The sequence below is a fragment of the Vicugna pacos genome, chromosome 22 (assembly GCF_048564905.1).
Source record: "Vicugna pacos chromosome 22, VicPac4, whole genome shotgun sequence".
Lineage (NCBI taxonomy): Eukaryota > Metazoa > Chordata > Mammalia > Artiodactyla > Camelidae > Vicugna > Vicugna pacos.
In genome coordinates this window covers 14804192-14817879 of record NC_133008.1, presented here as the reverse complement: position 1 = coordinate 14817879, position 13688 = coordinate 14804192, and the positions used below count along the sequence as shown (strand labels likewise).

General features: G+C 50.0%; 1 protein-coding gene across 7 annotated transcripts in view; it reads left to right on the top strand.

The window, feature by feature from the left end:
* TENM2 (teneurin transmembrane protein 2) overlaps positions 1-13688 on the top strand; it is a 462232-nt gene that overhangs the window by 353088 nt on the left and 95456 nt on the right. For all 7 annotated transcript variants that reach the window (XM_072947258.1, XM_072947260.1, XM_072947265.1 and 4 more), the window contains one exon: positions 11134-11280. In XM_072947258.1, coding sequence (XP_072803359.1) covers positions 11134-11280 — 147 coding nt within the window. The remainder of the gene's footprint in view (positions 1-11133; positions 11281-13688) is intronic.

Sequence of the window (13688 nt, the reverse complement as noted above, 5' to 3'; positions counted from 1 at the left end):
GCAGTTATCGCCATCTGACACACTGTTAATTTCTCACTTGTTTTCTATGAATCTCCCCCGAATAGGTTGTAAGATCTTTGAGAACAAGACTTTGTCTCTTCCGTTCTGCATCTAGGAAGTACTTGGCATTTGGTAGAGACTCGGCAGATAGTTATGGGATAAATGAAAGAATGAACTCGTTAGCTTCTTCCAGAAATTGGCGTATTGTAACAACTCCACAGGTACTTGCTGTTGGGTTGGAATTTCTCCTGTAGAAATCCTTTCATTCCCTGATTCCCACACACTAGACACAAGGGTGGGGGTAAAGCGGGAGACCCAGGGCCACACGCTCCTGGGGACCAGCAAACCCCTCAGGCAGGAGGGCACGCAGCAGGACATTCTTCACGGCACACTGTCCACTTCTCGGCTTCAGAGACTCCACCGTGGCTGTATTCACGCACTCCCTCACACTCGAAACCCTGTAAACCCCAAATGGCTGTTCATGAATCCACGTTAAGAAAACCCACATCTCCACCTCAGCGTGTTCTCCCCCTCAAGGGAAATCTCAGTGGGAATTGAAGTTAAAATCAGAAGATGGGCCAGGAAGCAAGGAGTCAAAGCAAGGAGTGTGCTGTTCCGAGGCCCCTTCTCCCTGCAGGCTCCTCCCTACCCAGTTAGAGGGGCTCAGAGTTGGACGGGCCTGGGTACAAACTCTCAAGCCACCGTTTGCCATGAATATGACCCTGAGCAAATTAATTAACCTCTCTGAGCTTCGGAGTTTTCAGCCACAATTGATGGTCACAGTCAAACTTGATATGGCCCTAGAAATGGCCCCCTAGAATAACGAGGAGGTGACGCGCTGAGCCCCTGGTCTGCGCGCGCAGGTGGCACGGGGCCCGCCTTGACTGCCCGAGGTCCGGCGGGGCGCACTCACTGCCGAGTTGACCTGGCGCTCCCCTGACCCGCAGCTCCCCTTCCACACCCCAGCCAGACCCCTCCTCTCTGCGGACACACATTGTTTTGGAGCCTGAATGAGACGGCTGAGCCGTGGGGCCCTTCCGTTTCCTCTCACATGCCTCCTGTGTTTTAAGGGGGAGTCTGTAGATAACGTGTCACATCCAGTACGTGCCGGTCTTCCTCATGGAGCTCTTGGGAAATGACTTCGCTTTTCTCATTTCTCTCTCCGTCTTTGGAGGGCACCTTCCTGGGGTCTGTGCTCTGCTGCCTGTGCCGGTCTTGTGTATGTATACTCCCTCCCCATCCATCGCCAGTTCAAGTGCAAACCAAAAGCTCTCCTAAGCCACACAAGACCCTGCCGCTACGAATGTGAGATTACTTTTAATGAATGTGAGATTACTTTTAATGACAACCGTAGTAAGAAGAGCTGTCAGTTCTGGGAAATTTACTGTGCGCATATTTACATGTGGCTCACACGTCAGCTGGCTTTATGTGCATCAGTACATATTAACAGTCATGCTAAGTGTGTGACGTGTATTCTCTTTGAAACTCCAACAACCTTGTAGGATAGACACTCTTATTGCCCTGGTTTCATAGATGAAGAACCTAAGGGAATAAAGAGCTTGCAATTTTGGGCCCAAGGGGTGGAGCCGAGAACTGAACTCAGGCAGCCTGAGAGCCCACTGCCTCGGCCTCTGTACGGCCGCGCGGTTCCTGGGCTGCCCAGGGGCCTTGGCCCAAGCAGGCAGCAGGCACTGCTGGGGGGCCCGACATCCCCACAAGTAGCTCGATATAAAAGTCTGTGCCCTCTCTCTTGCCCTTGGGCGGGGGAGGGGGAGGCTGTTCGCCTCCATGACCGCCCATGAAGAGCCCAGTCCTCGCTCCCTGTCCCTGGTGATGTCCCAGGCGGCCTGGGACGGAAGGGGTTCCCGGGACTCAGAGCTTGCAGTGCTAAAACCGAGACAGTCCCGGACAAATGGTTGGGGATGGTTGGCCCCCCTCGTTGAGAGCAGAAACTCTGGAGGCCCGTCTGATGCCTGACGTCGGATCCTGGCTCCACCCCTGGCCAGCTGTGCAACTTTGGCCAAGTTACTTAACCTCTCTGTGCCTCCACTTCCTCACCTATACAATGGGAACAATAACAGCACCTACGCCATAGGGTGGTTGTAACAATTAAATACGCCAGTGCATGGGAGGCCTATGAGAGACTGCCAGGCACACAGGCACGTTTGTATGTATTGCTGTCATTATATTAGAAGCTTCCTAAAACCCAGAGTTACAGTCCTGGGGCAGATTCTTTGCCCGGCGCTTTTAACATCTATAAGAAACAAACATTTAGTGATTTCCTTACGTTTTGTAACGTTGTGCTGGAAACGGCAACAACAGAGGAATATATACGGCAATTTATCATTGGCCTGGCTTTACACCAGTTAAAAGAGAGCCGTCAGCCCTGTTGTAAGTAACAAGTCCGTGCCCACAGGCCTCCTAGGTGTTATTTGTATTTTTATGACCCTCCTGTGGCTATACGGATGCTCAGTGGGTGTAGAAATTGGATGGTTAGAAACAACAAATAAGAAATCAAAGTCGTGCCTTTGTCCCTATTTCCATAGCAAGTAGGTACCACATTCATTACTTGCTGGACAGCTGTGGGAATAAGCCACATGAGCTACAACTTGATTATCCTCCAAGAACCAAATTAAACCGCTGGGCTTTCTTATTATTGTCATCCCTGCCTTTATGGAACTCTTGTCACCCTCTTAATCTACCAACGTGCCCCTCCTCTGCCTCGCTGGGTGCTCCGTCCTGTCCCTTTCAGGCAGAAGGTATCAGCTTCCTGCAAGTCAAAAGGCATGGGTATCACTTGTCCACAGCCGCGGTCACCAGCTTGGCTTCAGACCCTGTGCCGCAAACCAGCTGTTTTCTTCTGCTGGGGGAGGTGTGGTTCATCCCGGGGCTGGGGGACGTGGCCTGTGGGAAGCTTTTTCCCTTTACCTGGCTGCCCAGTCAAGGACGCAGTGGAGCAGTGGGATCAACACAGGGTTTATCTGTGCGTTTGTTTCACAAATACCTTTCATGCCAGGTACTGGGAAAGCAGTCTGTACAACAGCCTCAGAGTCTTTGCCCTCAGGAGGCTTGGAGGCTCCTAGGAAGATGGGCATCTACCCACAGGTTCTCAACCTCAACCGCTCATGGGAACCGCTTGGGGAGCTCAAGAAATCAAAACACTGATGCCTGGGCCTCAACCTCAAAGACTCTGATCTGATCAGGGTGCAGCCCAGCAGGGAGATTTTTCAAGGCTCCCAGGTGTTTCTAACATGCAGTCACGTTGGGACCCGTCCACTGCTGTAAACAAAGGGTGAATAGAAAGATGGTGAGCGTTTTAAAAGCAGTAGGCGGTGCTGTGGAGTCGTATGATGGGGGAGGAGCCCTGAGCTGGGGAGTCAGCAAGCCTTCCCTGAGCAGGCGCTGACGAAAGCCAAGGTGAGTGCAGGGAGCAGAGTTTAGGCAGAGGGATGTGCAAAAACCCAAAAGGAGGAGGGTCCAGGCTGCGTTCTAGAGCAGAGCAGGGCAGCGTGGCTGAAGGTCCAAGAGCAGAGCCTCAAGTGACAGATGAGAAGGGGAGAGATGGGCAGGTCACACAGGGCCTCGGAGGTCCTTCTAGGGAGTCAGGGCTTCATCCTAAAGCAGTGCTTCTCACAGAGCAGCCGTCAGAACCTGCTGGAGAGCTTGTTAAAATGCACGTTGCCGGGCCCCACCCCCCAGAGGTCCTGCATCGTGAGTCTGGGACGGCATCCAAGGAGGTACTTTTCTGACAAGTTCCCAGGGGACACCTTGAGAAGCACTGCTGTGATCTCAGGCAGGGGGAGAAACCCGAGGTATATCTTCAGCGGGTTTCAGCGTGGTTGCCTTTGGTGTGTGCCTTAGCATCCCGCCAGTATGCGCTCATCGCTACCCACAACGCCCTCCTTTGACTGGGTGAAGTTGGATAAAGAAGGGTGATGTTCCAGGGGAAGAAAGCAGGCGCCCCACCGCGGAAAGCACAGACTTGTGTCGGACCCCAGTACTACCGGGTGACAGTGATTCAGTCCTAATTCTCTAAGTAACTGACGTGAGAGTTCGCTCCCAGTTACCGCTGCCTAGGCGCTGTTTCCTCCCCTCGTAATCTTCTACTTCAAAAAAAATTCATAAGAACTTGAAGCACCAAAACAGTAAAAAATAAAATAAGATTTATATTTTTTTCTGAAGCCAAGGCTGAGCCCCACTGCCTTCCTTTTCCCAGGCAGACAGAAATGGTGCTGATCAGTGAGAATCCAGGTGCATCCAGGAAACATGCAGCCTTGATACCTGGATCCAAATGTGTCTCACCTCACGGAAGCTCTGCTGTTTCTGTGGCTGCAGGGGTGGAGGGGCATGATTTCTGCCTCACGAGCCAAAAAGGAGCAGCTGACAACGGAAAGGAGCACTGGCCTTGCCCGCCCTCCCCAGCATACTCGCCCCTACGCAGACCCTCAAAGGCATACACACACGGCTGCAACGATGAGGAACATCTGCCCCCGGGCTTTCCGAGTCTTCTCTGACAAAGCAGGGGCAGCTGTTCCAGCTCAGGTTCATGGCTGAACGTCCACGCCAGTTTGTGCCTGGAAACAAGTCTCCCTCCTGCTCACGCAGATGAGCAAGAGGACAAGCCTTGCTGTGTTCTGGGGACCAGAATGCTGCTTTGGCAGCCTCCTAAAATTAGCTGGAGTTTTCCCCAGAGTGTCTCGAAACACCAGATTAATTTTCTGAGCCTTTGCCACTGCTATTTAGTATAAATGGCCACCAAACCCCTGGTGATCCCTGGGCCCCAGCACCTCAGCTGTTTTCAACTCTAAAAGAGTTCTGGAATGCAATGGCAGTCTCTGTGCTGTATTTCCAATCTTCGTCTGCTCCATAATTCCAACAAGGCACAGCTCTCAGAAAATAGTGATGTTTAAAATAGTCGGGGGAGGGGGGGTTCACTAATTAAGTTTACAAGCAAAAGTACAACGCTGCCCCAAAGAAAAGGCCACCCCGTATTTCACTTTCAACTCTCCAGCCCCACAGAATCACCTTTAGCATAAGTGGGTTTCCTGAAAACACTTGTAGTGGCATGGCTGGATTCCTGGAGCGGGGCAGACAAAGAGGAATGAGGATATCCTATGCTGTGATATAATCACACACGCAGGACACCCCCAGAAACCTCCGCTTTTTTCATTTGAAATAGGGTAGACTCTTGGGCAAAAAGAAATGACCTTGCCCTTCAAACTATGCCCCCAGAGAAAAAGGCTACTGCTAATTTTACTATTTGTAATATCAACAATTAAATTAACACGAGCAACTGAAGGGGTACGATCTGTGGAGCATTTACGATGTGCCAAGCTCTCTACTAAAATCTTAGCCTTTTATCATTTCCTTTAACCCCTCTGACCTCTGTATATAGTGAAGTGTTACCATCATCCCTGTAAAGTCATTCGACAGACCTTGGCTGCATGTCTCTTACATGCCAGCTATTTTTCTAGGCTCTGAGGATACCTCAGGGAACAAAAGAGGCAAAAATCCTAGCTCTTGTGTGGGTTGCATTCTATTGGGAAGGACAATAAGTAAGATTCATTAGCGAGACATACAGTTTTTTGAACGGGGGTGAGAGGTGAATCGACCAGTTCCAGGTCAAGAGGCAGAGCCAGGTTTTAATCTCAGAACTCTGAGTCCAAACCAAGCCGAGGTTTTCCTCTTGATTCAGAAAAGACTTCGCACAGGGGCTTAGCTCCGGCTGCGGCAGCTGCCCTGATGGTCTCTTGAACCAAGCAGGGCCCGACGTGTCGCTCCTGCGGCTTTCTTTGTCATCTGTCTGCACTGACATGCGGCCTGTTTCGGGTTTTCCCTTGCCTTCCCATCTCGGCGGATCCTCGCTGCTTTTCTAAGGTGTGCCTGATGTTGAATGGTAAAATCCTGCTTCTTTTTCCACATCCCTTTTACAGTATGAGCCACTTATTTCTTCCTCGAAATGGCTGCACGTGGTAGAACATTCCTGGATGCTTTTTTAGAAAAGCCTTTTATGGTAATTATAGCTTGCTTCAAGTACATCCAGGCTCCCCTTTTTACTGGGCTGCAGACATTTGGCTCGTGCCTAATTTTTGTTAAAGCAGAAAGCCTGCCTACCTGGTAACTGTGTCGGCGGATTGTGTGTGTGTGTGTGTGTGTGTGTTTGGAATTCTCTGTGTAGAAAAGTCTTGAAAACTGTTCCTTTTCCGCTCTGCCAAGGGCATCAGAGATGCTGATTTCAGTCGGAAATCCTACATTCATTCATCCCCTGACTATGTGTCGAGTACTGGCAATCCAAAAGTGAACAAGATCGACTTGGCCCCTGCCCTGACAGGTTTGCGTCATAACAGAAATGCCCAGATGTCTGCACAATTCTAGGGGCCCCATTCAAACCGTAGTTAATGACGATGTGCACGTTTATGACACCAGTCTTCCTGCAGGTGACAATAAAATGTCTTCAGGAAGGGCTGCTAGCCAGGCAGCTGTGATCCAGGGTGGTGGGTAGGAGCGGGTAGGGTAAGGTGGGGCAGAACAGGGCAGGATGGGATAAGGGCACCATGACAGTGGTAGCTAGCCTGGGTTGGGGAGCTTTGGAAAGGCTCCCTGGGGATGACTTGGGTGAAGGATGGGTTGAAGTTAGACGGGAAAGTAAAGGCTAAATGACTTCAGTCTACACAGAGCCTAAAGTGGTATTGAGAGAGGCGGATGTGGTGAGAACCAGTTCGTGTAAGACCTGGAAGCCAGGTTCCGGACTTCAGACTTTACCCCCAGGGACAATGAAAAGCTACAGATGTGTTTTCAGCGGCGTCCAGAGCAGGGAGAAATGGATGATGCTGCAAGGCTGGAGGCAGGAGACCAGTTAGAAGGTTTGGACTGGGGTCCAGACCAAAGATGAGGATGGCTCAGGTCAATACAGTGGCATTAGCGGTGGGAGTAGAGGGCAGATTCCAGAGAACATTTAGGAGGGAGGGAAAGCAGGGCTTCATATAGTAAAGAGGAAAATTAAGGCAGGACTTGGTTGTTGAGTAGATACACGAGAGGAGAGAGGTGGGAACAGGGAGGGTAATTAACAGTGACTCCCAGGTTTCAGACTTGGGCAGTGGGGTACCTGGCGGTGCCATTCATTGATCAAGGAATCAGAGTTTGGGAGGGCAAGATCAAGAAGCTGAATTCTGTTGAGTTCAAGATGCTTGTAAGTGAACAGATGGAGATGTTGAAATGCAAGTTGGGATCCAGGTCCAGAGTTCAGAGGACTGGAGCTGAAAATTCAGGAGGCATCTGAATGTATCAGTATATTTGGGTTTTATTTTATTTCTGGGGGGGGGTTATTCTTTAAACCCCAATTTCTGCATCAGCTCTAATTTTTATTAAGGCAAAAAGGATGCCTACCTGGTAACTGTGCCAGCGCATTTTTCTTTCCCTACTGGTTGGAATTCTATGTATAGAGATGTGTTGGAGACGATTCCATTTCCACTCCACCAAAGGCACTGGAAGTGTGATAAGACCAGCCCCAGATATCACAGATGCCCTTGAGTGTTCTCCCTGGGGAGAAGACTTAGATCTTTGAGAAAGAGTCCTCACTGTTTTCTCATAGCTCCCAGGAGAGTCTGTAGACAAGGGCCAGGCTGAAATGATCTAGCCCCGCCTGATTGTTTTCTATTCATTTAAGCACCTACGATGTGCCTAAAGTTGGGCCAGGCTCTGGGATCCAACAGCAACCTAGAAAGTCTCAGATCTCATGCAGCTTCAGGTCAGGTCAAGGGCAGGGTTTCTCGATCCCAGCACTACTGACATTGGGGGCCGTGTCATCCTTTGTTGCGGGACTTGTCCTATGCAACCTCTACCCATCAGATGTCAGTAGCATCCTCCCAAAGGGGTGATCATCGCAAATGTCTCCAGACATTGCTAAATGTCCCCTGGAGGGAGGGATGGGGGACAAGACTGCCTCAGTTGAGAATCACTGGTCTAAGGCTCTCCAGCTGCACAAAGAACCCAACAGCTGTGCCTTGGGGCCTTCTGTATCGGTGGCCTCAGAGCAGGCACTCAAGGAAGAAACAGTGCTAGCTGGCTGGAAATCCGGAGGATGCCCTGCAGGAGACCTCTTGGATCCCCAAGTCTGAGCGCAAAAGCCCAGTTCAACTCCAGTTGTAGATTCCTCTCCCGGGGAAGGGCCGCCACCTGATACCCGTTTGCCCTCCAGACTAATTACTTCCCACGTTTTGTTTTCCCTTAAGCAGAAGCTGGCTTTGCACTTTACAAACACAACACATCACCTCCTCGGAAGGCCACCAGCAGAATGAACTTGTGCTGAGGGTAGCTTGGGGTTGCCTAGCAACGCCACGCACTTACCGAGGCTGCTTTCTTCCTCTCCAAGCTAAAAAGCAAAGTCCTGTCCATTAATTCCCAGAACTTCTCAGAGATTTGCCAGCTTCCCACTGTTCGTGTTTTCATCGTCCTCCTATGATGTGGAGAAAACCCGCTACTGTGGTCTGTTTATCTCGCTTCAGTTGGTCGGGGGAGGGGGAGAAACAAGAGAGAAAGAAAAAAGGTTGGGGGGAAGCCTTGTTCAGTCTGGAAGCAGGCATATTTGGAGTGCATATCTCTGACTGACATGCTAGTGTTCTTTGCAAATTTGAATTGTATGTCGTGGTCGTGGGCTTCCTACACAGTGAGGCTTCCGTTGAGACTTTGGGCATGATTTTCGTCAAACGTGAGACCTCAAAGTAGCTGAGTAACAAAGCATATGTGATAGATCAGAGGCTGGTGGGGCTGTCATCTAGTGTGTTGTCTGTGACCAGTCCCCAGAACTCTGCTGGTGGACATCATAAAGCTGGAGGTGGCTGGAGGTTGGAGATACTCACTTTTCCTTGGGCGTCTGTGCAGTGGCCCTTGGGCTTCTCCTACCCAGTTGCAGTTTGTTCCTGCAGAATTGCTTGTGGCATTTCTCTGACACCAGGGCTGGCTTCCCCTCCCAGCCCTCTCTCACAGTATGAATCGGGGGAAAGTCGCAGGTCTTCCAGACAGGGCCTTTCTTGGTCAGGAAAGGAATGGAAATGTGACTCTTGGCTGTGTGAGGATAGGTGTGGGGACCCGCAGGTCTTTCTCCAGGTATGCAAACACTGGTGCTTTGTTTCTGTCCTGGATTTAGTGCTGGGCTGTGCAGGGTTTAAAAAAAACAAAAAAAACCATAAAAAGCCCCTGATAACTGTCTCCTCGTTTCTCCTCTCAAGACAGCTCAGCTTCCTTACAGAGACTTCTGCACGTAGAACTTCTCCTCTGTTGCTTGCCCATTTCTCTCTGGTCCTAACACGTACCACATGCTGGGAAGGATGGGAGGGAACAAGCACTGAGGAGTGGAACTCCTTAAACAAGTAAATTTCAACTCAGTTTCGGACCCTCCAGACCCTTCTTCTTAGGCGGAGCCCTTTAAATTCCCACCTCTGCCACATGCACAAATTAGGTTTACTGGCATTCTTGTAAGGGGTACTTGAGAGGAGAGAGGAAGGATGCCAGGTGATGGCCTCTGGAATGCTGGAGAGAGAAGAAGGGGCAGAGGCACACTTTCGACCCGGAAGACGCGGGCCAGAAGGGTTTCAAATCAATTACCTTCATCATTCCAGAGCGCTTCATCCCTCCGCCCAATCCTCCCTGCACTCCGTGTGTTTTAAAAATAGACAGAAAGGGATGGAGATAGAGATGCTAGCGGATGTAGAGATGGAATTAGAGAGACAGAGACAGATACTCAGGAAAGTTACTTTCTAGGGACAATTAATGGTCATTTGAAGTGTATTTTTTTTATGAATTCAATACACTTTCTTTTATTTTTATTTATTTAGGGGCGGGTAATTAGGTTTTTATTTATTTATTTGAATGAAGGTGCTGGGGATTGAACCCAGGACCTCCATGCACGCTAGGCACACACTCTACCACTGAGCTGTGCCTCCCCGCCAAGTGTATTTAAACATAGTAGGAAAACATATGTAGGTTGCACAACTCTGTAAATTCACTAGAAGTCATGGCATCGTACACTTAAAACAGGTGAATTTTATGGTATGTAAATTACACGTCAAGAAAGCTGTGAAAGGAAAGGGAAGTAGAAACATTCGTAGGAATTCCTGCCAGCAAGTAGGTTTCATGAGTGTGGCCACATCCTACCAGTTCTGTGATTCTAGGTATTATAAAGGGTGACAGAGGCTCTCTGTCCGAGACGCTCCCCATCCCTCTGTACTGCCCCCTGCTTTTTTTGTCTCTCTCTCTCTCTCCTCATCCAGGCTCTCTTTGCCCAAGCTCAGGTCGGAAGAGTAGTTGCTGCAGCTGTTTTGGGTGCTGGAGCAGTTAGGGGATGAGGTAGGCTGTTGATGTCACACATCCCCCTAAAAAAGAAAAAGCAAAGAAAAAACCACAAAATCACGATCGCTCGAACCTCACCGCCTTCCCCATGGACATAAACATCCCTCTGTCTTTCCCCGATTCATGGCACTCAGCACCTACTCCTTCCACAGCCTTCAGATCCTGCAGTATTTTTAAATCACACCATAAATAGGTTGAGTGAGAAGCAGCTGACATTTTCAAGTGCCCCTTAAAACTCAGGACTACAAAAATAGGAAAACAGCCCAGCAGACCCATCCAGCTCTTGGTCACAAGAAGTGCATGCTAATCGCCTGTAAATTTATCTTTAAAATTCCAAAAGACAGGGCACTCTGCCTCCATCCTGGGTTGATAGGGAATTTTCCCTTCTGCAGAAGGCACTTCTAAAAAAAAAAACAAGAAAGAAAAGATTTTTCTTGAGGTAGCATCAATTCTGAGCCACCAGCTGGAATTAACAGCCTAACTGGGCTGGCTGTAAGCTCAGGGCTAGTTTTAGTTTTCCGGAATGTTCCCCACTTTGGGAAGGTTGCCTCAGACCCCTCCACACAGGTCAGTGTCATTGGGGATCCTCTGCATCTGGGACCCTGCTGCGCCTTGCAAACGCATGCGTCGCCTGCTTCCTCGACTCTTCCCGGGGCAGGTACGGGCCCCACTGTGAGGCTGGCCCAGCGGCTGCCCTATGGCCTTGCTCCCCCTTTGCATGGCTCCCCTGCTGCCCCAGCGCGGCCTCCCGTTCCTCTTTCTCATCCTCTCCATTTCTCCAACCAGATGGCTGCCCCGATTTGTGCAACGGCAACGGGAGATGCACACTGGGTCAGAACAGCTGGCAGTGTGTCTGCCAGACCGGCTGGAGAGGGCCCGGATGCAACGTTGCCATGGAAACCTCCTGTGCGGATAACAAGGATAATGAGGGAGGTGAGTGTGCGTCTTCTAATTCCCAGCCCCTTAAGAACAGAGCGTTGTGTGTGGACTGTCGTCACGAGCCCTCTGTCCAGAAAGACCTCCCCTGTGCTATTGTCAAGTGTTGTTGTAACATTTCCTGTGAAGCGAACACAGCCGCGGGCAGGCAACCTCGGGCCAAAGGGTGTTTCCTGGAGACGTGGGCTGGAGGCACTGGGGTTGGGTGCTGGCTTCGGATTTTCAAGCACACATCACCACGGAAGGGTGGCCGGGCCCTGGCTCTGCCTCCGGGTGACCCTTCCTGCCAGATCTTCCAGGGCAGGGAGTTACAGACAAATATATGCTAGTGACGACAGTTCGCACTCACCTTGAGCTAAGATGTCACAAGCGGTGCGTCCCTTCATCCTTACAGCCCTTTGAGATGTTACTTTACAGATGAGGAAACTGAGACCTAGAGAGCAATTAAGTGACATTTTAAAGATGACACGTCTTTAAAATGACCAAAAGTCAAACTATGACCCAAACCCAGCCCGGATTCCAAAGTCCACGTTCTAATCAGCGGTTGGTAAACCACAGCCCTGGGGCCAAATCCGACCCACTGCCTGTTCTCATACCAACCTGCAAGCAAAAAAAATGGTTTTTACATTTTTAATGGCTGGGGAAAAGAAAATCTAAAGAAGAATATATGATGAGACATGAAAACTAAGTGGAATTCAGATTTCAGTGTCTATGTCTAAAGTTTTATTGGAACATAGCCGCGCCTGTCCATCTACGTTTTTGTCCGTGGTTGCTTTCGCCCTTGAGGGCAACACTGGTTAGCTGGACAGAGACCATGTGGTGGACAAAGCCTCTCTGACCCGTTACAGGAAAAGTTTGCGGATCTCTGTTCTAAACCCCTGAGCTGAGTTTTTCTGTGCTATTCCCTGATGCAGCGATTAGATGGGGCTGCAAGAGCACATGGACCGCCTGATTCCTGAGAATAGAGTCATGCTCCCCTCACATTAGTACAAGTGTGTGATGCGCCCCCACCAAAATTACTAACTGGTCAGAATTCCCTCAGGGCAGAAGCTGTTGCAGGGTATGGGAGGATCCATGAGTCTGATTATTGAACAAAAATGTGGATAGTCTCATAGGTGCCTGTCCCTGCGCTCTGGGAATTTCAGCTCTTGCCCTCATGGCCCCAAGGAGTCGGCCTCAGTGGCATCCAGAGTGTGGTGCAGTCCATCCAGTTGAAGGCTGAAAACATGAGACATCCTGTTTTATTTTTCTTCATCCTCCTAAGAGACATTTTGCAATTTCCACAGTCTATTACTGCAGTGGGAACGTGTACATACTTTGCAAATTAACACATTGCATACCCTGATAGGAGTACACCCATCAAAAAAGTTTATAGACTTGATGCAATTTACAGAGCTCCCGCTCATTCACTTACCTTCCTGAAACAGAGCCAAAATAGAAGCCACTTTAATTCATTTTTGAATGAAGTGAGGCATAACTACATAATACGTTTTTTTTTGTTCCAAGAGAGACAGTCAAATTCACAGTACTTTTCCTGGTAAGGTTCGCTGTTTTTGCTTCCGGTCCCTGGTGATTTTACCAAGCAAAGCGAGTCACTCAGATTCCCTCCTTCCACTTCCAGAAGGGAGCTGCTGTCCTGGCTTCCGTCCCTGTGGCTGGTGTCAGCGGCTGAAAGCTTAGCAAATAGCGGGAATGCTGCACCCAGGGGAGGGGGGCTCGGTCTCCCTGAACTAACATGCCTTGTGCCGCCCGCCAGCCCCTCTTCCACCAGCCCCACCCCATCCCAGCTCCCACCTGGAGAAAACCAAGTTACCCAAGTGGTGGAGCTGGAGGAGGTACGCTGCAAGTCCCCAGCCTGAGGACTGCCCCCCTGGGCACAGTTCGGGGTCCCACGTGGCACCCAGAGGCAGAGCATCAGAAAGGCAGGGCGCAGGAACAAATGAGGCAGTGATTATGCTTAAAGACAATAATGGCCTTGTTATGGGAACTATTAAAGCAACGTCCCAAGGAAGTAATTAACCACCAAGAAAAAAAAGGTTCTGCGCGATGTTTATAAAAAGAAACTCCCAGTTAATTCAGAGTTGCTGATGTCAGGCGAGCGGGGTAGACACCGGTTCTCTCTCACCTGGCGTAAGCAATTCACAGTTAACGGAGTTCTTTTTCTGGAGGAGATTGCTCGGTGCCGAGTATCCTTTTTATGGTTAATTACTTCCCTAGGAGGTGTGCTCAGCGCTTTGCTGTTTATCGATAAATACTAAAGTTGTTCCTCATCAGCTCAGATCCAGGCCTGCAGCACACTAATTACACCACTATGCTGTTTGTTTGGGGGTGGGGGTGGGAGTTCTGCCCCCAGGCTCTGTCCTGTTTGCCAGTTCTCGGGGGAGAGCTGTGTGGGTCCGCAGCCG